General features: G+C 58.5%; 1 protein-coding gene across 1 annotated transcript in view; it reads left to right on the top strand.

Annotated features, from left to right (window-relative positions):
• Nucleotides 1-755: 755 nt before the first annotated feature.
• SPATC1 (spermatogenesis and centriole associated 1) overlaps nt 756-24,940 on the top strand; it is a 28,187-nt gene continuing 4,002 nt past the window's right edge. The window contains 8 exon segments of the mRNA XM_047074313.1: nt 756-3,503; nt 4,974-5,183; nt 5,993-6,114; nt 6,339-6,677; nt 20,275-21,003; nt 21,123-21,427; nt 21,429-21,624; nt 21,742-21,881. Coding sequence (XP_046930269.1) covers nt 5,095-5,183; nt 5,993-6,114; nt 6,339-6,677; nt 20,275-21,003; nt 21,123-21,427; nt 21,429-21,624; nt 21,742-21,881 — 1,920 coding nt within the window. The 5' untranslated portion in view covers nt 756-3,503; nt 4,974-5,094.

Below are 24,940 nucleotides of genomic sequence, written 5' to 3' on the forward strand. Positions count from 1 at the left end.
GGACTCTACCTCGGGGGCACTCCCCTCCCGGCCCTGGGCTCAAATCCACACACCTCGGGGCGCCTGGGTGGCGCAGTCGGTTAGGCGTCCGACTTCAGCCAGGTCACGATCTCGCGGTCCGTGAGTTCGAGCCCCGCGTCGGGCTCTGGGCTGATGGCTCAGAGCCTGGAGCCTGTTTCCGATTCTGTGTCTCCCTCTCTCTCTGCCCCTCCCCCGTTCATGTTCTGTCTCTCTCTGTCCCAAAAATAAATAAACGTTGAGAAAAAAAAAAAATAAAAAAAAAAAATTGGCATTTGCCTTTAAAAAAAAAAAAAAAAAAAAAAAATCCACACACCTCTTCCCCCTCCCCCCGCCCCGCCCAAGGCTCCGGTGTGTCTCTCCCCCCCCAGGGGTGCAGGCCTGCCCCACACTCCTTCTTAGCCCCCTCTGACAGGCCTTGCCCACCCTGTCCTGAGGCGGTCCCAGGGCACGGTGGCCCGACGTCCTCCCAGTGGCCCCTCACGGACCTCAGCACCGCCCGCCCGCTTGCCCCACTCCCACACCACCTCCACCTCCATCCGGCTCCCACAGGCGAACAGCAGCTGCTGCCTCGAGCACTTCCCAGGCCCTCACCCGCCTGGCGCGGCACAGACTCCAAACCACCCTGCCCTGCCCCCTGCCTACACCCCTGTGCTCCCACCGCAGCCTCCCTCGCTGACGGCGCCTCCTCGTCCCTGCCCACACCGTCCAGCCCCACAGTCCTCTCCCAGTCCCTCCGTGTGCGGTGCTGCCTCCTGCCTCAGGACCTTTGCTCTGCTTCCTCATCCCCCGCCCTCGGCGGCAACACCGCCTCCGAGGCCCTACGGCCCACCCTGCCCGTCTTTCCCCCTCACCCTATACCCCTGCACGACCCTCGCCCTCGGTGCCGGGCACCCCTCCAGTCTCGCCCACACCGTGTGCCTAGGGCTTCGAGCGCATGTGCACGCAGCTGGGACGCGTTGGACGCGGCTGCGAAAGGACAGAGAAACAGCCCGGCCGGGGTGGGGGGGGGGTGGCCGGAGCCAGACCACAGGGGACGAATCAGTGGCCTGGCGCGGTCACTGGCCGCCCCCAGTCCCCACCCTCAGCGACAGGGGGCAGAAACCCAGGGAAGACGGTGTCCCGGCGCACGAGTGCACGAGTGCGACCGGTGAGGACACACAGACACCCCCACGACCTACCGGGGTGTTTACTGGAAGGCCCGCCCGCGGTGGGGGCGCGGGGGCGGGGCCTGCCGGTTATCGGGAAACCAGCTGGGAAGTTGCGACAGGCGAGGTCGGGCGTGGCCCGGCGGGTGTCTGGCACGCGTCTATGCGGCCGGGTCTGCTCCGCCGGGTGCAGCATTTGCTTTCCACTTCCACCTAACGTTTCTGGTGGGCAAAATGCACGCCAACGAACGGGACCGGCCGCGTGTATGGGCCGCACGGAAACAGTGCACGTTTGCAATAAGCACCGAAGCAAAACCCTCCGTGTTTGTGTCGGGTTCGCTCTGAGGACGAGACACCCCCGCTCCCCTGCGGCCGGAAACGTGTAGCGCACTATTCCCCAAACTGAGGCTCAGGGACCCAGACAGGCTGAAGGGGGGGGTGGGGGCCCTAGGGCCCCCGTCTGAGGGACATGGGCCTCAGGCCCCTTCCTCCGGCAGCACTGGGGCGTGGGGACCCCGAGCCTCGGAAGCCCGTAATCGGAGCCAGGTGTCAGGCGCCACGTGCAAGCCTGACCTCGCAGTGACCTTCACATATCATCGAACCGGAAGACAAACTGGAGGGTGGGTGCGATCAGCCCAGCCGCGGTGACCGCACATTCCCACGGTCACCGGCCAGCAGAAGGCGAGCTGGGCCTAGAACCAGGCCCTCTGTGGCTCACCACTTCCCTCTGTGCTCTTGGAGGTTCCTGATAAGAATTCCTTCGGAAAGGTCCGTTGCGAGTGTGCTAAGTGAGGGCGGGCAGAGGCCGACTCCTCATCCCTCGCCCCCGCCGCCCCCACCAGGAGCAGGTCGGCCCTGGCTGCGGGGCCGGCAGAGGCACCACTCAGACCCCGGTCCGTTGCAGGGGAGGCTCACGTGGCACGTTGAGTGGGCACAGCCCACAGGAGGCGGGTGAGGGTGGGGAAGCTCTGGGGGAGGGGCCTAAGGCCCAAGAGGTGCCGTGGGGGGTGCCCCAGACGAGGGCTGGTGGAGAGGCTGGACTTCTGGAGGCCGAGAGGGTGGAGGACGCAGCAGAGACAGGCGGGCCGGGCTCTTGCCGCCCGAGGGCTCGTGAGAGAAAGTGCTGGTTGTGGACTCAGGGACACGATACAGGCTGCTGCACCTTGGGGCTCACCGGGGTCTCGGAAGGGCACTAGGGGGAAGAGAGGCATCGTTCCCCCATTGGACAGATGGAGGAGGCGAGGCGCAGGGAGGAGACACAGTGAAGCCGCAGGCAGAGCCTGCAAGAGGGGGGCGGCTCGCAAGCCGAGGTCTGAAGAAGGAGGAGGAATCAAGGAGGGTCAGGGCTGGGGGGAGGCGGCTGGGAGGCCCACCCCTGGAGCCCAGGGTCCGGAACCCCGCCGCCCGCCTGCAGCAGCCCCGGCCCTGGGCGCCCCTAGCCTGCAGGCCGCCTGGGCTCTCCCCTCCTGGCGCCTTCCGAACAAAGCTCTTTGTAGCTAACGAGCTCCAGAGACCGACAGAGGCCTCCTGGTCTCCGCTGGCCCCTCGGCCCTTCCTGAGGAGCGACCGAATGGACCCGTGGGGTTGGTGACCAAGTGACACTCACAGAAGAAGACGCTGCCTCTAGCCCAGGCCTGGAGAGACCTTCCCCTGAGGCACCCCTTCCCAGCTCCGGCTGGTCGGGCCCTGCCTGGATGAGCGGGGCCATCGCAGTCCTAAGGGGACAACGACAGGAGGGGACAACCGGTCCCTCAGAAACCTAGGGGCACATCCTCAGACACTCAGCAGGCCAGTTAGCGCCTGCGTTGTTTCTTCTGCCAGCATATCTCCTCCAGCTTCATGGGGAGAATGCTTCTAGGAAAAACAAAATTTAAGGGTTGAATAAAAACTGTATTCACACATTTGCTGAGCACCCGCCATGTGCCAGGGCCTGTGCTGGACTCTAGATGCAGACAGAGTGGAGACCGCACGGCGGGGCCTTTGTCCTCTCCTGGGACACCACCCTGGGTCTTCGCTCTGAACAGAACCGAGGGCCAGTGGGGGGTCAGAAAGACCCCCTCCCCTGGCAGCTGTGGGAGACACACACACACACACACACACACACACGCGCGGCCTGAGCAGGGGTGAGGCTGGAGGCAGGAAGAGCAGGTCAAAGAGCAGGCTCCAAGACCTGCACCAAGCCCCAGCCCCAACCGCTGGGAAAGGTGGGAAGACCCGACTGGCCGTGGGGATCCGGGCGCCCCGGGGAAGGTCTGGACCAGGCACCGGACATGGAGGGCTGTGCACCGGTGTCCCCACCTGGAGGACGGAGACTGTTACAACACTGCCCGGCACATGGTAAGCACCCAAACCGAGCTGGCCACGGCCCTTTCGTTGTCTGAAGTGAAGGAGAGGGAAAGGGAGGGAGGAGTGGCGGCTGGCATCCAGGAGGGCACTGCACTCGAGTGCCAGCTGGATCTGTGGGAGCACAGACTGGGCAGATTCCTCCCAGGAGCTCCTTGTGGGCCACAGGGTGGGACCCCAAGGCTGTAAGGGGCACAGCAGGCAGCACGGAAATGATCACCCAGCCAGGATTGCTAGGACTCTAGGGCCACGGGCAGCACGGTTCCTTCCCTGGGACCGCCTCCCACAAGCCCAGAACGGCACGCCGCAGCCCGCCCGTGTGGACGGAGGTAGGAGGGGGTGTGGACAGAGGGCTCCAGGTTAAAGGTCCCTGTTCTGTAGCAACTTTTTGCCTTGAGAAGATGGCTTTTACAAGGAAACTGACAAAGAGTCCCAAGCCAAGAAGGGAGCAAAGATCCCCTGAGGCCTCGCCAAGCTGCTGTGCTGAGCGGAATCTCAGGAGGCAAATTTGAATGGGGACAAACTGTGCAAAGCCAGTGACCCGAGACCAGCAGTGGAGACGCCTGACTCAGCACCAGTGGGGACACTGGAGGTGTGTGTGAAGTGAATTCCTAATGCGCCGTGAGGGAGGCAGAGCAAACCCCGCGTGAAGCCGGGAAGCCGGGAAGCCGGGAGCTTCCTGCCAGTCCTTCGGGAAGAGTCAGGGAGAAGGCGGGGAGGGCCGCCCACTCCCTCTCGCTCCCGTCACGCCATCCAAGTTGCTGTGGGTAAAGCTTTGGCCGAAGCCCTCGCTCTTTGCAGACTTTTGCTACTTCGTCCCAAACTCAAGCCCGCTAGGTTTGGGCACAGAAGGACAGTTGTACACGGGACAGAACAACGACAAGATAAGCGAACTGGAAGGAAGGGAGATAAGAGTGGAGGGACAGAGACCAGAGGGGGCCTGGGCTGTCCGCACGGGACGGGCTGCCGGCCGCGGCGCGGTACCCGGAGACCCGGTGGGGGGGCGGCAGTCTGCCCTGGCCCCAGGCTGCACGGTGGGAAGGGGAAGGATAATAGAACAATTCCGGTGTTATTTTAGCTCCAGGGGTACAATATAGTGATTCACTAAACCCCCAATTTCTAACACAATGCCCGCCACACAGTAGGTGCTCAATATACCGTTTTCGGAGGGAAAAAGCAGTGTGTTAAGGGAAGTATCGGTCGGATTCCTCAGATGTTAAGAGATTTAAGGAATGGGCTCGTGCAGTTGTGGGGACTGGCAAGTCCCAAATCTGTAGAGGAGGCCAGCGGGCTGGAAACTCAGGCAGCCGTGTGGGAGAGCAGCGAGGCAGGATTCCTTCCTCCCTGGAAAACCTGGGCTCCTGAGGTTTCCTGCTCCTGAGGCCCTCAGCTGCTTAGATGAGGCCTACCCACATCAAATCAACTGATTGTAGATGCCAGTCACTTTGCAAGATATTTTCACAGCAATATCTACACCAGTGTTCGCCCAAACACCTGGGCACCGTAGCTCAGCCCCACTGACCCGTCAACGGAACCACCCCAGCTGCATCAGCCCAAGGAGAGGCCTACAGCCAGGCAAGACTGGATGGTAGAAGGCGAGTGGGAAAGCCATGAGAAGCTCACTTCCCCACACTGTGAACAGCAGAGTGGTGACGACACCCCTCCCCCACCAGGTGAAAGGGGCCACAGTGACGCAGCCTCGATGACTGTCCTCCCCCATTGTGAGGCCCAGGTAGAATGCTCAACTCAGGCTGACTCCGAACCAGTCCTCACCCCCACCTCCGGCTTAGACCTGGGCCTCACTGCCCTCTCCGCCTGGGTGGACACCCCAGGACACCGCCTCACTTGACTCCCAAGGTCAGATCCCCCCCCCAAGATTTCTGAGCAGGCAGTTCTTAAAAAGGGAGCACAGGGGCGCCTGGGTGGCTCAGTCGGTTGAGCGTCCGACTTCGGCTCAGGTCACGATCTCACGGTCCGTGGGTTCAAGCCCCGCGTCAGGCTCTGTGCTGACAGCCTGGAGCCTGCTTCGGATTCTGTGTCTCCCTCTCTCTCTGACCCTCCTCCGTTCATGCTCTGTCTCTCTCTGTCTCAAAAATAAATAAACATTAAAAAAAATTTTTTTAAAAGAAAGGGAACATGACGGGGACTCCCAGGTCTGAATTCCCGAAACCTGACGACCTGCCGAAGAACACAGTCTTGGGTCTTGAACTCACGCGGGTGCCGTGGGGGGAAGGGTGGGGCCCCGAGTCACCAGAAGCGGAGACTCCAAGCTATAGGGAGCCAGGAGCGTGGACAAGGGAGCCCCCAGGCCAGCAGTCAGAGACAGGCTTTGAGCACCTGGGTTGGAAGAAAGTATGGCCACTGTCCAGGGGCCCAAGGTAGAATGTCCTGGAGAGAGGCCAACAGGCTAGCTCCAGGTGTGCCCAGCGTCCCAAGGAAAGGGTGCCCTAGCCAGGAAGACGGGTGATGAGTTTCCACTCCACAGATCACTGGTTACCCACCTGCCGTGCACCTAGGCCGTCTGCTGGGTGCTGGGGAGCTACAGCACACCCACGTCACCGTAAAGTGAGCCCAACAGCACCAGCAGCCAAGTGCACAGAGCCAGGTAAGCGCTGTGATGGGGGCGTGGCTGCAGGGAAGCCTAGAGGGCAGAATGAGCTCGCTGGGGTGACAGGACGCTTGAGGGAGCAGGCCCCTGCAGACACAGGTGGGGTCGGTGCATCCCAGCCGAGGCAGGACCTGTGCACAGGCCTGGAGCACGGAGGGCTGAGCCTGGCAGAGCAGAGAGGGCCGGGAGCGGGGCACAGCCTCTGACCTCACAATACCCAGGGCCCACTGGGCCAGCCTTGCCTCTGGCAAACCCTGGTGCCCTCCTCCCGCCCGGGCGAGGCCCGGGGCCCTGGGCAGTCTCCAGGTGCAGAGCCCCGACTCGGGCTGCACCCATCCCGTTGCCCCGGGGCATGTCTCTACTCGCCAATTATGAGGGGCTCCGGCATCAGATCGAGAGGCTGGTGAGGGAGAACGAGGAGCTAAAGAAGCTGGTGCGGCTCATTCGGGAGAATCACGAGCTCAAGTCGGCGATCAAGACGCAGGCGGGCGGCCTGGGCATCAGCGGCTTCAGCGCCGGGTTCGGCCAGATGGCGGCCACTCCTCAACACCAGGGAAACTGTAAGAGACTGGGGCGGGGAGGGGGTCTCTGGGAGTCCTGGAGACAGGGCACGGATAGTACCGAGCGGGTGGGACGGTGGCCCCACCAGGGGAGGACACAGGACCATCGGGACGGAGGGCAGAGCTGGGCACCAATTCCTGCACCCTGATGGGAGGAGGCCCCGCTCGCCCCCCTCCTCTAGGCTGACCGTCCAAGCAGCCCCAAAGGCTGCGAATTTCCCAGCTGTGGGATCCAAATGTGCCGCGCTCCTGGGTCTAGTGTGTCGCTTGCCCTCCTTCCCCCTCCTCCCTCCCCCCGAGCACCCCCCAGGGCCCTGCGCCTAGAGATGGCCACTGACAGACAGCCCAGATCCAGGAGCCAGGGACAGAAACCAGGACCGAAGCTGAGGTCTGGGAGTCATTAGCGTGTGGCAGAGCCCTGGGGCTGGAGAAGATGTAGGGTGAGACGGAAGAGGCAAAGCACTAGCGGGCATTTGCAGAAAAAGTGGTGATCGGCAGGCTGGGGCCTCGGGAGCAGGGACTGAGCCAGGAGGGGGCTGGGAGGCCACGAGGCTGAGTGTGGTGATAGGGGCAGGGAGGGGCTGGGGACAGAAAGCTGTGGGCAGAAACTGGCTGGCACTGAAGATAACGGAGGGGGAATTTCTGGGGGTGGCAAGGCCCCACGGTGAGGCGATAGGAGTCGGCGGCTGGCAGTGTGCTGTGAAGGTTACACGGGGCGAGCCGGCGATAAAACCCTGCAGTGGTCACACCGCAGCCGTGCCCTCCCGACAGGGTCCTCCCTGTGCCAGAGAAGGCCCTGCGCCCCGCCCTCCCACTGGCCTCTTCGTCCCCAGTCGGGCCCAGAATGGTCTTCCTCCCCGAGAGGAGGACTCTGCCCATCCTGGGGCCCCTGCAGCTCGGCCGTGGGCCACAACACTCAGCTGCTCCGGGAAGGTCACAGGTGGCTTCCTAAGTGCCACATCCTTCTAAACCTCTGCGTGCAATTTGGGACCGATGACCTCCCTCTTTCTGGGTTTACCCTCGGCAGCGTCACCCACCCCCTGCTCCGGGCCAGCCCGGGCCCCGCGCTCCACCGCCAGCCAGCCCAGCACGGGCCCCCATCCTCCACGGGGCTGGAGGCCCCTGCAGAGAGTCGTGCAGGCCCAGCAACTCCCTGGCACTCGGCTCACTCCCAACCACACGTTTCTGATTGAGAACTTGGCCTTTCCACTGGGACGCTAAGCCCTCCCAGGTCTGTGCTCCTGCCCTGAGGGTCCCACGCCAGGCCCTTACTCTTGGAAGCTGCCTCCCTCTGGTCTCCACACACCGGCTTCCCTGCTCTTGAACCACACTGTTCATCCGTGCGGCCTTCACCCCCTCACTGGCCACAAGAGCACAGGCCTCTCCTTGGAAAGACTTTATTGTAACGACTGAGACAATGCGTCGGCAAAAATAAAGACCCGGGGAGATACAAAATAAATCTCAAAGCTTCACAAAAAAGTAAGTCTTCTCCTTTTGGGCTTGATTCTTAACAGAATCCTTGGGCCACGTTGGTTCTTCCCCCTCCTGAGGGGCCTGGCTTAGGGGGTTAGGAAAGGCTTTCTGGAGGGGGTGAGCCCACGGTGGTGGGAAGGCATTAGCGGGCAAGCAGCAGCTCCTGCAAACGCCAGGACCAGGGGGCAGCAGGGACGCGGGACCGGTCAGTGAGGCTGACGCCCAGGCTGTGTGTGGGTGAGCGTACTGGGTGCGTGGGGGGCGGGGGGCGGCTAAGTGTGTTTGTACTGTGTGAGAATCGTGTGATTGTATCTGTGAGTGTCCATGTGGTTGTATCTGTGTGTGTGAAATCTATGTGGTTATATCCGTGACTGTGTGGGGTATTATCAGGGCCAGTGACACTGAGCAGTACGGCTAAAGAGGTCAGCAGAGGTCAGATCAGTGGGGACACAGGCCGGTTCCTAAGGGCAGAGAGCAGGGCCGGGTGGTTGTGGCGGAGTGAGCGAGCTCCTGCTGCGGAAGGGTCCCTCCAGCTGCTGTGGGGACGGGATTCGGAGGAGACGAGAGCGAGGCCGCGCCGGCGGACGCTGAGGCCCTCGCAGCCCTGCGGGTGGCAGACCGCGGCCGAACTAGGGGCAAAGAGAAACTGACTCAAGCTAACTGCTTGGATGTGCAGGACGGACAAGGGAGTCCAGAAGGTGTCTCCGTTCGGGCAGAGGCGGTGGGGTGCCTGGCAGCGTGACCTCCTGAGACTGCGGAACTCTCCGTCCCCGCGCCCAGCGAAGGAGGATCCCTGTGGTGGCCTCGGAGGAACTTTCTCTTTCTCAGGCCACTTCCTGCTTCTGCCTGCTCCTTGTGACTCACCTTCCTCGTGGAGTCAGGCTTTCATTCTTGATTGCCTCTTGTGAGCTCAACCTCCAGTTCCTCTTTCCGGGCTCGCCCTTGCACTCTGGGTAGGCTCAGGCCCGCGGTGCGGGGCTCAGGCCCATCCCCGCGGGAGAGGCAGCCCGGGCTGTGCCTGTGCTCGAGCGGCGCAGGGCTACCCCCGGCTGGGAAGACGCCTGCGTGGAGCCACCAGGCAGCGGCGGCGACACAGTCCTGAAGCTCCGGCAGACGTCAGGGCTGGAGGGAGAAGGTTCAGGAGTATTGACCACTGAAGCCGCAGGAGGGGTGAGGCCACCTGAGAGGGGCGAGCGCAGCCAGTGCATGAGAGAAGCGGGGAGACGAGGGAAACCTCAGAGTGTGATGTCACAGAAGCCAAGGCACAGCTTCGAGGGGGCAGAGTGTCAACAGAATAAAGGCTGAAGAGTCCGGGGCCTCTGCTGACCTGGTGTGAACGAGCTCGGTTAGACTTGACCTCCGCCACAGGTGCTAGCGGCCCGGGCTGTGAGGTGAAGAGTGAGGAGTGACGGAGAAAACGGCACAGTAGGCGGCTGACGCTCCGTTCCCGAAGCGCGGCTGGGGGCAGACAGGAGCTGCTCGGACGCAGCCAGGCTCCTCAAGATGGCCGAGACCTGACCTTGTCCCTCTGCGGCGGGAAGGAGCCAGGAGAGGCGCTGGGAGGTGCCCCTACAGAGGGGAGGGAGGGCAGGAGGCTGAGGAAACCGGAACCATGGCTTCCATTCTCCCTGGAAAAATGACACCGTGGGAGCCGAAGATGAGGAAGGTGTGACACCGTGGATGCGGCGGGAGCTGAGAGTGGGACCCGGGGGGGCCCGTCTGGCTGTGCAGGGAGCTCGGATGGTGCCACCCGCCTTGGACCCCTTGGACCCCTTAGACCGTAAAGGCGGCAAGCCACCAACTTGGTCAGCAGCGTTTGCTTGGGGCTCTGGAGGCAGGGGAGGCGGCAGGGACGCAGGCAGGCGGAGCAAGGACGGGTTTGGGCACCTCACAGAGGGAAACGGAGGCCAGCTGAGCTGTGGGACGCGGAGGCAACGAAGACGCCCGTGTGCTCGAGATCCAGAGAGGCTCCAAGCCGGGTGCCAAGTGTTCTGAGCGGGGCAGAAGGCACTCCTGCACGCTCAGTGTGGGTAACCAGAGCAGGCGGAATGAACTTCACAGGGAAAAACAGGTGCCACGAGGTTCAGGCCTTGGCCCTGGAAGCATGGCAGGTGGGAGGTGGAGTCAGGATGGGATTTGGGCTCCAGGAGCCCTGCCCTGGGATGTCCCAGCAGATGGAAGACGGATGGGAAATCAGGGCTGTTGGAGTAGGGAGGAAATGAGGGCCAAACTGAGTGCACAAGGGACCACAACAGTGGCTGTCAGGACAGGTCAGCTGGGGGGGCAGGGCTCCGCTCCTCTTTGTGCCGGGACCTCCCCCACCCGGACTCCTTCTCTACCCAGGCCCACTCTGTTCCCAGCCCCTGCTGCCCTCTGTCTATCCTCTTGGGAGCTTCAGGCAGGTGGAAGTTTTCTGCCGCGGGGTGCGGCCTACTTCCTTTTTACCACCCCTGCTCCCCACCACCTCCCCCACCCCTTTGCTGCCCCCAAACCAGGGGCTTCCCTCCCCTCCAAGTCTGTCCATCCTCTCGGGGCCTTCTCCATACTCCCCACCTCCCCAGGACCCGTCCCTCCTGCATCAGAATCCCAGCCACCCTCCTCAAATCTTCTCACACCCCTCAGGATCAGGATCAACTCCCCCTCAGGACCATGGTCTCCGGGATACAAACTCCCACCTGGCTCCTATCCCTACCCTGACCCCCCCTCTACCTCCCATCCCAGGATCTGACTCTAAGCACCCTAGGCCTATCCTCCCAGGACCCACCCCCCCTGGGGACCGTCCTCCTCTTAGGATCCGTCCTCCTCCTGGACACCCCTCCCGGCCATCGAGACCCATCCCCCCACCAGGCCCCCAGGACTAGACCCCCACTCAGGGCCAGCCCTCTCTCCCAGGCCCTGTCATCATCCCCTTTGGCTCTTTCCCCCCTTCCTGTCGCCCCAGCAATCTTGGAACCCTCAGCTAAAGCCACTGACCACTCTCCCCTCTGTGGCCCAGCTTCCCTCTCCATTTTCCCGGGTCAAACACTGTAGCTGTGATGCTCTGGCCCCGCCTCCACGCAGATCCTCCTCCCAGTGATCTGGCCCCGCCCCGTGAGGGCCCCGCCGGTGCTCTGGACCCGCCTCGTGTCGGCCCCGCCCAGTGCCCTGGCCCCGCCTCCTGAAGGCCCCGCCCCATGAGGGCTCCGCCCAGTGTTCTGGCTCCACCTCATGACGGCCCCGCCCTTTTCGGGTCCTGCCCGGTGAGGGCCTGCCCAGGGCTCTAGCCCCGCCTCATGACGGCCCCGCCCAGTGCTCTGGCCCCGCCTCGTGACGGCCCCGCCCCATGAGGGCCCTCGGGCCTCGCCTCGTCTTGGCCCCGTGAGGATCTCGCTACTGCGAGGGCCCCGTCCCCTGCCGTGGGAGAACCCGGTTTTTGTGGAGACCGGCGACCGCCTCCCTCAGGGGGGCGGGGTGGAGGCCAGAGGACCCTGGGCGGGATGCCGGGCCAGGGTCTACCCCTGGGCCTTGCTGACCTGAGGACTCCAATGGGGCCTCGGAGGGAAGCGAGGGACTGCCCTAGAGGAGCAGGTTGGGGGGATCAGAGTTCAGTCAAGCAATTTATTTATTAAAAAAATTTTTTGAGTTTATTTACTTTTGAGAAAGAAAGACAGTTTTTTGGGGGGGGGGCACAGAGAGAGAATCTCCAGCAGACTCCTCACTTTAAGGCAGAGCCCAACTCAGGGCTCAAGCCCGTGAACTGTGAGGTCATGACCTGAGCTGAAATCTAGAGCCCAAAGCTTAACGGACTGAGCCACCCAGGTGTCCCAGTTAAGCACTTTAAAACGTTGTAAGCTGCATTTGCAAATCTAAGACATTTGCTTATCGTTTTAACATTAATCTTCCGATGTAACGAGCAAACCTTCTTAGACCCTAGGTAATTCTTACCTATAAAATAAACTATAAACACGGTGAATCTAAAACTCTTTGAGGCTCTAATACTGTACCTAAGCCTAGGAAGATTTCAACTTGCAAATCTAAATCAATTAGATACAAATTAGGAAAAGATTAAAACAATCACAAGTACATTTTGCATTAGGATGCAAAGCTATGGGACTGAAATCTCCTAAGTTTTTATGTAGATTCCAGGCAGCCCCTGCTGTGCGATCCCAGCGCCAGGTGTACGCCACGTGATCAACCCTCCCACGCACCACCTGGTGCTCACCCCACCTGCGACCCTTCACCCCCCACCCCTCCCCTCCCGCAGCGGTGGGTTCTCTGTACTGAAGAGTCTGTTTCTTGGTTTGCCTCTCCCTCCCTTGTTTTTTGAGGCTTTCATCTTTTTGTTTCTTAAATTCCATATGTGAGTGAAATCTTTCTCTGATTTATTTCGCTGACACTAATACCCTCTAGCTCCATCTGCGTCCTTGCAAACGGCAAGATTTCCTTCCTCTTCGTGGCTGAGTAATGTTCCCTTGTGTATTTACACTACATCTTTTTCCCTCAGATCCAGGATTAGGGTCTGGTTTAGGGCCACAATAAGGGGTAGGGTTGTTTGTTTGTTTGTTTGTTGTTTTAGGGCCAGGGTGAGGGTGTGGGCCTGTTTTCCTGCCGTTTAGAGACCTCTCCAGAGAATAAAACCGCAGACTTCAGTGGGGGTGAGAATAAACAAGGCAGTCATCCACCAAGCTGAGGCGAAGAGGGGATTTGTTGCTAAGTGGATTTTCTATTGGTCCTTCTCTTTTTATCTCTATCTTCACACCCATCTTCAGAAATACTATACATTCTTTTTTGTTGTTGGTTTTGGTTTTGATCTGCACTCCCGTTAGTTAACACAGCGGGTCGGATCAGCTTCAGGTGTAGGATATAATGACTCAGCACCTCCATACGCCGCCCAGTGCACCCAGAGCACCCAGTGCTGATCCCGAGTGCACTGCTTCACCCATCCCCCACCCCCTCTGGTGGCCAGCAGTATAACAACTTTATTGAGATACAATTCGCATACCATACAATTTGCCCACTTAAAAGTGTGTGATCCAGCAGATTTTTGTATACTCAAGGTGTGTACAAAGCACCACAATTTGAGAACGCTTCCGTCAGCCCAAGAAGAAACCTGTCAGCTAGCTGCTACCGCCTACCCCTTCACAACTCTCAGCAACCATTTATCTGCTTTCTGTGTTTATGAATTTGCCTATTCTGGATTTTTTTTTAATTTTTTTAATGTTTATTTATTTTTGAGACAGAGAGAGACAGAGCATGAATGGGGGAGGGTCGGAGAGAGAGGGAGACACAGAATCGGAAGCAGGCTCCAGGCTCTGAGCTGTCAGCACAGAGCCCGACGCGGGGCTCGAACTCGCGGGGCTCGAACTCACGGACCGCGAGATCATGACCTGAGCCGAAGTCGGCCGCTTAACCGACTGAGCCACCCAGGCGCCCCATGGATTATTATTTTTTTTTTTTAAGTAGGCTTCACGCCTAACGTGGAGCCCAGAGTGGGCCTTGAACTCGTGACCCTGAGATCAAGACCTGAGCGGAGATCAAGAGTTGGACGCTTAACCGACTGAGCCGCCCAGGTGCCCCACTGGATATTTCTTATAAATGAATCACACATACGTGGCTTTTGGGTGAGGTTTCTCTCACTGAGCATAATGTTTTCAAGGTTTATCCATGTTGTGGCATAAATCAGTACTTTTAGTTGGGATTGCGGTTTTTTTGTTGTTTCGGGGATGAATAATATTTCGTTAATGGCTACACAACATTTTGTTTATTCGTCAGTTGATGGACTTTTGGATTGTTTCCTCTTTTGGGGGTACCATGGATCACACTGCTGTAAACATCCATATATGAGTTTCTGTGTGGATTTATGTTTCCATTTCTCTGGGGTATATATCTAAGAGTAGCATTGCTCGGTCATATGGTAACTCTATGTTTAACTGTTCGAGAAACTGCCAGATCGTCTCCCAAAGTGGCTGCACTATTTTTCATTCGCACCAGCAATGTATGAGTGTTCCAATTTCTCTATATCCTTGCCAATACTTATTATCTGATTTTTTAATTATAGCCATCCTAGAGTGTGAAGTGGTTTTGATTTGCATTTCCCCGGTGCATAATAATGCTGAACATCTTTTCTGTGCTTATTGGCCATTTGTATATCATCTTTGAGAAATGTCTGTTCATGTCCTTTGCCCGTTTTTAAGTTGGGCCATTTATCTTTTTATTACTGACTTGTAAGAGTGCTTTCTAAATCCAAGTCCCTTACCAAATACGTGACCTGCAAGTGTTTTCTCCCGTTCCGTGGTTGTCTTTTTTACCTTCTCGAAGGTGTCTTTTGAAGCAGAAGCTTTTAATTTGGATGACGTCCATCTCATCTATTGCTTCTTTCGTTGCTCACGCTTTTGGGATCACTTTTAAGACTCCATGGCCAAATCCAAGGTCATGGAAATTTACCCCTATGTCTTCTTTTTTTTTTTTTTTTCAGTGTATTTATTTTGTTTTGAGAGAGAGAGAGAGCACGAGTGGGGGAGGGTCAGAGAGAGAGGAAAGAGCGAGAATCCCAAGCAGGCTCTCCACTGAGAATGCAGAACCCAATGTGGGGCTCGAACCCACAAACCATGAGGTCGTGACCTGAAGTTGGATGTTCAACCAACTGAGCCGCCCAAGCACTCCTGCCCCTGTTTCCTTCGAAGAATTTTACAGTTTTAGCTCTTACAGTAAAGCCTTGATCCATTTAACTTTTGCATATGATAGGAGGTAAGCGTCCAACTTCATTCTTTCACACGTGGATTCCAGTTGTCCCAGCCCCATTTTTTGAAAAGATTATGCTTTCCCTATTGAATTGTTTTGGCCTCTTCATCAAAAACGAGACCACAGATACATGGGTTTATTTCTGGACTCCCTATTCCATTCCATTTATCTATATGTCCCTCCTTATGCCAGAGTCACAGAATCTTGATTACTGTAGCAAGTTTTGAAATCTGAAACTGAGTCCTCAACTAACTTGCTTCCTTCCTTCCTTCGCTTCTTTCTTCTCTCTGTTTTTTTTTTTTTTTTTTTTTAAGGTAGTGTAAGAGAGTGAAGTGCAGGCTAAGCAGTGATTGTAACAATGAGTTCTCTTTTTTAAAATGTGGCTTTGGCCGTTCTGGGTCCCTTGCAATTCCTTGTGAATGTAAGGTTCAGCTCGGCCGTCTCTACAAAGAAGTCAGTTTGCATCCTGACGGAGATTGCACTGAATCTGCAGATAAACCTGGAGAGCACTGCTAGCAACAATATTAATATTGTTACTTCCAATATAAATTAATATAAATTGGCTTCCAATTTGTGAACGTGGGACGTTTTTCTGTTTATTTAGATCTTCTTTAATTTCTTTCAAAAATGCTTGTAGTTTGGGGCATCTGGGGGGCTCAGTCAGTTAAGCGTCCTACTTCACCTCGGGTCATGATCTCACAGTTCATGGGTTCAAACCCCGCATCGGGCTCTGTGCTGACGGCTCGGAGCCTGGAGCCTGCTTCCGATTCTGTGTCTCCCTCTCTCTCTGCCCCTCCCCTACTTGTGCTCTCTCTCTCTCTCAAAAAAAAAACAATAAACTTTTTTAAAAATGTAGTTTTCAGACAATATGCTTTGCATTTCTTTTTTTTTCCTTTATTCATTTTTGAGAAACAGAGAGAGACAGAGTGCGAGTGGGGGGGGGGAGCAGAGAGAGAGGGAGACACAGAATGCGAAGCAGGCGTCAGGCTCTGAGCTGTCAGCACAGAGCCTGATGTTGGGCTCGAACCCACAGACCGTGAGATCGTGACCTGAGCCGAAGTCAGATGCTTAACCAACCGAGCCACCCAGGGGCCCTACATTTCTTTTGTTAAATTTATTTCTAAATATTTTATTCTTTTGATGCTGTTTTTTATTTTTGAAATATTCATTGTAAATGTTTGGAAATACAGTTGACTTTTGTAGACCCTGATGAATCTGGCACTCTCTGTATCCTGAGGACCACACAACCCTTGTTCAGATAGTGACATGCTATCTGATTGAATTTTGGATCTTGTATGGCTCTCTCAGTGGCCACAGTTTCTCTGGTCATTCTGTGGACACTTCCTTCTGTGGTCCGATTAAGCTCTCAGTGGTTGAAGGCACAGATAGATCTCAGTTCCTATCCTGACCAATTTCTTTTTCATCACCAAGTTTCATCTCCACTCGCATACACATCATTTTCTTCTTCTTTATGGAACACTTGCTGTGGCCCACGCACTGTTCTAGGAGGAGGGACACAGTGGCCCACAGACCCACCCCTGCCCTTACGAGGCGTCCGTTCTAATGGGGGGAGACGGGTCAAACTGTAAGTCAATGTAGAGCATCCACAGCCTCTCAGGAGGAAATAGCGCAGGAGAAGGGAACGGGACGGCTGGGGTGAGGGGACTGGTGATTTCGGATGGAGGACCTCACCGAGGAGGTCACGAATGACGAATGGCGAATGACGGCATGGGTGGAGCGCGGGGCCGCCACGCAGCGGGTCGAGCGCTCCAGGCCGAGGGAACAGTCAGCGCACAGACGGAGGCCTGCGTGTGCCCGGAGCGCTCCCGGAGCAGAAAGGAGCCCCAGGGGCAGAAGCAGAGTGTGCAAGGGGGAGACGGGGAGAACTGAGGTCAGAGAGGTGACGGGCCAGATCATGGAGGGCCCCGAATGATCTAGCACTAAAAACAAGATGGTGAGCTGATGGGCACTTTAACTGGTACACACTGGCAGACGTTGGAGGGCGAGAGCTGGCATCAGGAGACCAGCCGGGAGGTTCCTGCGACGGTCTGGCCGGGCACCGTTGGTATGGACCAGGGCGAGGCCGTGCAGGGGTGCGCGTGCACGACTCAGGGCCCACGAGCGGGTGCGGCAAGCAGGCGGGAGGCGGGGTGTGCCTGATGACGAGTGTTGGGGCTGACTGCACCGCCTGGGGTCCAGCCTGAGGAGCCAGCGGGCCATGGGGCCGGTCCCCGGTGCCCACGACACATGGGCTCGCCGAGGACGAGCAGACTCGGGGAGCCCGAGGCGCCCCGGGAAGGCAGATGAGGCGGGGCCGGCGGAACCTGGAGGAAACCAGGTCACCGGGAGCCTGATGCCAAACCAAGACGGGGTTTCACGGAGGAGGAGCGCTCCGTTGTGTGAGCACCACCCACGAGGAAGGTGGGGCCTGAAAACCGGCGGCGGGTTCTGCAGTGTGGGGCCGCCGCTGCCCTCAGTGAGTGTCCGGGTGGAAGGAGGGAGAAAGCCTGGCCGGAGAGGGTGTGGGAGCAAGAGGAGAAAATGGAGGGAGATGACGAGTGGGGACGTCTTAGAGGGACACGGAGGAGAGACGTGGGGGGCCAGCCACATGGGAACCTGATCCCCAGGTCTGGGGGGGGGGCTGGTTGCGCTGGGGGGGCACCACTGGACGCTCCTGAGGTTCCCGACTGTGCGGCTCCTCTCCCACATCATCCGGACCCTCAGGGGAGACAGCCCAGCAGGACAGACGGCCCGGGTCCCACCTGCGTCCCTGCTTCCTCCTGCCGTCCTCGTCCTGTCCTCGGCTCCTTGAGGCCCTCCCCTAACCTGCGCCCCGCTGCCCTTCCCTTTCGGGCTCTTCCTCCCCACGGCTCCTTCTCTTTGGCCCACACTTTCATTGTCTCTTTGATCCTAAAGCAAAAATCTCCAAAAAGCCAAAACCAGAAATCGTAAAAGAACCAACCGACTGCTTGACTTGATTGTGCAATTCTAATGTATTCGTTTGGAAAACACAAGTAACAAAACTTGAAACAAAAGTAAAGTGACCGGACCTTTTGCCACACGGTCCCTGGGCAGACGTCTGAGCCACAGCCCAGGGACTTCCGGGGGGAATGCCACAATGTTTCTGAGGGGTCTTAAAGAAGGTAGATTTAGCAGTGTGCGTTAAGGACCTCTAGGATGTCTACTTTCAGGGGGAAGAATCGGTAAGAAGGACTTTTGTAGTATAACCTCAGCATCACTCACCGTCAGGGAGACGCCCAAACCACAAGGAGCCATCACCTCACAGTCAGAACGAAATCAACGACACCAGAAGCCACAGGCGTGGGCGAGGATGTGGAGGAAGCAGAATCCTTTCGCCCTGCTGGTGGGAATGCAAACTGGTGCAGCCGCTCTGGAGATCAGCATGGGGGGGGGGTCCTCAAAACGTTGAAAACAGAGCTACTCTTCAACCCAGCAATTGCACTACTAGGTATTTACCCAAAGGACGCAAAAATACAGATTCGATGCCCCAGTGTTTGTGGCAGCACTTTCAACAATAGCCAAGTTACGGAAAGAGCCCAAGTGTCCGTCGACTGATGGATGGATGAAGAAGACGTGTGTATACACACGACGGACTATTTATTACTCAGCCAAGAACAGAATGAAATCTTGCCATTTGCAATAACATGGACGAAGCTAGAGAGTATTGTTCTAAGCAAGATAAGTCTGTCAGAGAAAGACAATGTGATTTCACTCACATGTGGAATTGAAGAAAAAACCAAACGAGCAAATGGGGGGGAAGAAAGAAAGAAAGAGAGAAACAGAGAGGCAAAGCGAGAAACAGACTCTGAACTCCAGAGAAGACACTGCAGGTCACCAGAGGGGAGGGGAGTGGGGGGCGGGTGAGCTAGGTGGGGGGGGATGAAGGGGTGCACTTGTGATGTATGGAAGGGACGGTTTTCTATGTTATTTTCCAAAATCTAATATTACACTGTTTGTTAAGTGACTGGAATTGAAATTGAAAACTTAATAAAAAAAAGATTTAGGTAGTAGAATTAGTTGTCATTGGGAAAATTGGTCAATTTGATGCCCATCGATCGAGGAGGCTCCACATGGTGGCAGGTGGGGGAGCTGGGAACCGCAGCGGCCACGGAGCAGCGTCCTCAGAGAAGGGTGCCGCTGGAAGGCCGCGTGGGGGCCCAGCGGACGACAAGTGGACGGAAGGACACGGGCGACAGAGACGGCCCAGGAGCAAAGAACAGAGTTTACGGTTTTAAGTGATTGAAGGAGAATCAGAGGAATACTATTTCTGGACATGCGGAAAGTACCCAAAACTCAAACATCAGCGTCTCTGAATAAAGTTTTATTGGTACAGACCCACCGTATTTGTTTCCGTGACGTCTGGGGCCACGCCGGTACCACAGCCCCCAAGGTGATTGGTCACAAGAGAGACCGGACGCAAAACTGGCCGTATTCACCACCAGCCCTTAATAGACAAGGTCCGTCTACCCCTGATCTATAAACTCACGGAGAGAGTCTTCAAGGCAACGCGGAGCTTTTCATCACGCCTAACGGCAGGATGACAGGACTACGACGGTTTCTGATCTTTCTTTGGACTTTTCCGTAGCTCCATTCTTTCTCTGCAGTGAGCGAGCGCGTGACGCCTAACGACAACCGCCTAACTGCCAGTTTTCACACTGCGCCCTCCCCCAGCTTCCGTGCCCCCAGGGGTCTTCTCCCCCAAAACAGTGGTCACTCAAGGGCTCGCTCCTCAGGAACCCAAGGGAAATGGGCTGTCTGCCCCCCCCACCCCCGCCCAGGGACCCAGGAGTATGAAGCAGCCGTGTCTGGGCCAGCCCGCCCTCTTGAACCTGCATTCGCTATTCCCGGGGACACTGCGGGCAGGCAGGGACGAGCCACCATCGGTGCCGCTGAGGCTCCGTGCCTGTCCCAGCTCTGGCCTCCCTGAGGGTCCCACACCTGGTGCAGCTCTGCTGTCCCCACAAGGACAGTGGTCAGGAGGCCCGGGCCCACTGCTCCCCACCAGGGAATGGATGGGTCCACTTGGCCACCTGGGGGACCACCGCCAGGAGACCCTCCTCAGTGAGGGGTCAGTAGCTCAGTGCAATGGGCACATGGAGGGCTGGGCAGCTGTGGAAGGTCCCTGTGACTTGGTGGGGGGGCAGGTGTGCAGAGAAGTGAGCCCAGGGGGACAAGGCTGCCTCAGAGGACGGAGAAGAAGCGGGCCAGACCCTCCGGTGGGATCTGCCGAGTCGCGCCACAGACCCCGTCAGCGGGGGAGGGTCATTGTCCGGCCACCCAAGAGACAGGTGCAGAGCTGGTCAGCTCGTCAGAGGCAGGCAAGCACCCGGGCCCTCCCCCAGCGGGCCCGCCGGGGTCTCAGTGCTTTCTCTGTGTCCCCCAGGTGTCTTCCTGCCCCCGTCCCCGGCAGCAGCACACGAGCCCGTCCTGGAAGAAGTGGGCGCTGTGGCTCTGGCACCCCTGGCCGACATGCTAAACAGCCCGCAGCCCGGCCCCACGGCAGGCCCCATCGTGAGCCCCCTGACGGGCCCCTTCAGCACCTTGCTGCCCGGTCCAGGGCCCATGTCACCGAGCGGCCTGTTCTCCAGCGTCCTGACCGGCCCCCTGACTCCGAGCAGCCCCCTGGCCAGGCCCCTGGCAGTGGCCCCAGGAGGCACACTGGGCGGCTCCATGGGCACGGTCTCCACCGGCCCTCTGACTCCGAGCAGCACCCTGGCCGGCCTCATGGCAGTGTCCCCAAGAGGCACGCTGGGAAGCTCCATGGGCCTGCCCTCCACCGGCCCCCCGACCCCGAGCAGCCCCCTGGCCGGGCCCCTGGCAGTGGCCCCAGGAGGCATACTGGGCAGCTCCATGGGCACGGCCTCCACCGGCCCCCTGACCCCGGGCAGCCCCCTGATGGCACCTACGACAGGCACAGTGGCCATCTCTCTGAGCAGCCCTCTGCTCACCTCCACAGCTGCCCCTCTAGGTGTTTCTCAGAACCTTGTGGCCAACCCCGTGAGCAATCTGGTGCTGCCGGAGGCCCAGAGGGTGCGGCTGACAGAGCCGTTCCGAGGATGCCCGTCTGGACCCCATCCCTCCGCTGGAGCAGGGCCTGCTGGCACCACCAAAGGTACCCGGTGCAGGGCGGGGGGAGGGACAGGAGGGCACCCCCAGCCCCCGCCAGGCCGGTCCTGGGTCCTGACTTGCTCTGACCCTCCTTCTCTCCTCTCTGCCCCACAACGTCACTAGTCCCAATGTCCACTGAGCACCCACAGCCGACCCAGGACCTGGAGCCTCTCGGCGTGACATTTGTGGGCGTGCCCTTGCACACCTCTACCCCCATGGAGACCAAGGGCGCAGCTGGCCCCGGGACGGCCTTCTCCTTCAGCACCTCGGACGCCCGGGCCCAGCCCGGTGCCCCCCAGGGACAAGCAGTTCCTGCCCCTGCCCCCGTCGCCCCTACTGCTGCCCCCCAAGCTACCACCGACTACGCCTCCCCCGGCACCACCCACGTTGCCCAGTGCCCACCCCCGTCCCCCACCCGGGCACACCACCCCCCCCACCCAGCCCTCATCCACCCCCCACTCCCCTCCTCGAAATCCCCATTCCCCACCTCGAACCTCGTCCTCCCCGGCTTCAGTCAACGACCCCCGGGGTCCACGCGGCACAGAAACATCTCGGAAAAGCATGGTGGAGTTGGAACGGAAGCTAGCCCACAGGAAGATCAGCAAGTTTCCGGACAGCCCCCGAGGTCTGTGACACAAGTGCAGCAACACCAGTCGGGCCGGGTCTCCCCCGCTGCCCCTGTGGCCCTCCCTGGCCCCGGCCTGGGCCGAGGACCACTCCCTCCACCTCCTGTTGTCCTCAGAGTCGAGGCGGCTGGCCTGGGAGCGGCTGGTGGGGGAGATCGCCTTCCAGCTGGACCGCAGGATCCTGTCCAGTATCTTCCCCGAGCGCGTGCGCCTGTACGGCTTCACCGTCTCCAACATCCCAGAGAAGATCATCCAGGTGCCCGGTGCCCGGTTCCCCCTCACCACAGAGGCCCTGCCCCTGTCACCCGTTAGGGTCGGGGGGGGGGGGTGCGGGCCTTGGAGGAGCCGCCGGGGGGGGGGGGCCCTGCGCGCCAGCCTGCCAAGCCCATCAGAGTCCGCGGGCACCCTGTGGTGGAGGAGGCATGGCGTTCAGCCCCGGTGGCCGAAAGGTGTCCAGGGCGCCTGGCAGCAGGAGCCTGTGGGCCCAGCCACGTGGCCTCCCCAGGGGACGGTGCAGGGCAGGGTCCTGAGCACGGTCACGTCTGCACTGCCCCCCTTCGCCACTGCAGTGGCTTCCAGATGGCCAGCCCTCATTCCCAGGGGCCCTTCCCCCACTAACAGAGCTGATGCCTACCCCCCCCCCCACCTCCCCACCGCTGCTGGTGCCCTCTAGGGTCACTGAGGTGGCACAGGGTAGACAGGTCCCAGAACCTCTGAGCAGCTGGTGGCCTCATGACCAGGGACCTCAGGCCCAGGCTCGTTCCGGTACATTCTTAGCACGCCATCCACTGAGCCTGCTTCCTGTGAGGGACACGGCAGACAGGGCTTCTCTGGGCACGCCTACCTCGCCACCGAGTGCGGGAAGCTTGGTGTTCAGCCCCAGTGGCCGAAAGGTGTCCAGGGCACTGGGAGCCTTGGAAGACACTGGGAGGGGAGCCGTCACGGGGTGTGGGCTGTGCCTGGCTGGATGCCCAGAGGAGGCTGTCCAGAACGATCGATCGCCTGTGCCTCCTCTCCCACCAGCGCGCCAACTCTGGCTGGGCCCCCACGCCGGGGGACGGGAGAGGCGAGCCTTTGGGGCTTTCCTTGGGAAACAGGCCTCTGTTCCTGGCCACTTTCTCTCCAGCGTTTTTATCTGTAGACTATAGACCTGGTGTGTGATCGGCAGGAATAGCTCAGGGCTACCGTGGGCTCATCTGAGTCCCGGTTTTGAGCTCGCCTTTTCCTTTGGTGTGTGTGTCCTTTGGTTCCGTTTTTAATTTTAATGTGGTCAGAATAATCTACCTTTCCCTTTGTTTGTACTTTTCATGACTCCCTTAAAGCTACAGCGGTAGAGGGCTGGGCCCAGCCCTGAATCCATCCCGCTACCCACCCCCCCCAACCCAGCCCCATGTGTGGGGGCTCTCCAACCGCTGCTCTGACTGTCCCCAGCCCATGCTGTCCTCCTTGGTGCAGTGACAGAGCCCGGCACCTCTCTTCTTCCAGATTGTTTCAGCTCCTCTGGGCCTCTCGCTCAGTGTGAATTTTAGGAGCACCCGTCAAGCTCCAGGAAAAACCTCATTCAAGTATTTGGTTCTGCATCACTTCCCAGATTGAACAGGGGGACGTTTCACGTCTTTACGGTGTCGGTTGTTCTGATACCCCTGCCATTTCTGCTGCCCATGTCAGTGGGGCCCACCGTGGTCACGTTGAGGGTCCTTGATGCACAGCCAGGACCCCCGCCGCCAAGGCTGGGTCTCAAGTGCAGACTGGCCACGGCTAGTTAGAAACCGGCAAACAACACGGGCGTAAGCACAATATTTACGTCTCTACAGTGTTGCAGCTGGTATCCAGTTGGCGAAGAGGACATTGGATTACAATGTCTGGTTTAAAGTGTGGTAGAGCTTTCCCACTGTTTGAAACCCACCTTTAGACGGAAGGTGATAAAGACGTATCACCGTTGACACGGGACTCTGCCCTGAGTCCGCCGTGCGAGCCCTCTGGTCCGCGGCCCCTCTCCACTTAGCGGCAGCCGGCAGTTCTGCCCAGGACTCCACAGTCACAGCACCAGCCGGTAACTCCTAGAGGAGAGGCAGGGAGATGAGGGCGGGATGTACCGAAGGCACTCTTCTCCGGCGTCTGAGGAAGTCAAGGAGCTCGGTGCCCCCTGGGCCAGTGCTTGTGGGGGAGGGGCTGTGGCTGGCACCAAACACTCATTCCGTCCCCAGTCCCGGAGCCATTGGCCCCATTCACCTTCCATCAGCAATGACCAGTGCTGCCAGGGTCCTACACTTGTGCCCAAGCTCCTGAGAAGCGCCCTGCCGAGCCCACCCGCACAGACGTTGTCTTCGGGGTCTGACACTCCCCCAGCTGGCCCGCCGCAGGGTGACCCTGTCTGGTTCCACCCGAGGAGCACGAACGCTCTCAAGGCCATCCATCCTGCCTGCTGGCCTGGCCCATTTGTTGATTCCTATCAGGATCCAATTCCACTTTGCCTAGACTTTTATTTCCTTTTCTGAAAACATCTTGTTTTTCTGCGCGGTGAACTCCAGTGTTGGTCGTTGTTAGAATCCCTAAATTCTATCCAGACCCACCACCCCTGGTCAAACCTGGTGTCCGAACCTGGCTCGTTTGCTTCACGAATGCTGGATAGTTTGACGACTGACAAGTTTCAATAGAGCCCCGTTGCCGAATGAGGACTTGTTGACTGTTTTCAATGAATCTGGTCATCTGTTTTATAAGTTCACAGTCAGCTGTGCCATCTTTTAAACTCAACTAAAAGTTGTTCCGGTGCCCAGACCTGTCACCTCTTCTCCCCAGCTGCAAACATCTTCTGCTCCAGGTGGGGGTGGGGTGCTCCGAGTACCTTCCTCTCAGCTTGCAATCACAGCAGACCTGAGCCCAGCACCCGTGTGAGGGTCACAGAGGCACCTCATGGCTGTGTCCAGCTGGGTCCTGGGCCCCCTAGTGCTCTCTGGAGCCCCACGCACTGGCCTGCTGACAACAGTTGTGGTGTTTGGATGATGGTTTGTTTCCAGCTACCACGCCAAACTCTTGTTCTGGTTCTAATAGCCTGTATATCATCTTGGCTTTTCTATGTAGACGGTCATATTGTACAGTGTTTACAAGAAGCAGATAATACAGCAACCTCATCCTGTTTCTGGCTTGACTGCAAACACACACGTCAAGTCTGCCCATTAAGTACAATGTGTGTCCAGGCTTTTTGCCAAATCTTCTTCAGTCACAGTTCTTGGTTGCAGATAACAGAATCAACACTAGCTGATGTAAACAGAAAGAGGTTTATTATACATGTTTAGGTGAGGACACAAAACTGGG

This window comes from Lynx rufus, unplaced genomic scaffold (assembly GCF_022079265.1).
Source record: "Lynx rufus isolate CCGP_SWC_20201006 ecotype Redwood Valley unplaced genomic scaffold, mLynRuf1.p SCAF_12, whole genome shotgun sequence".
Lineage (NCBI taxonomy): Eukaryota > Metazoa > Chordata > Mammalia > Carnivora > Felidae > Lynx > Lynx rufus.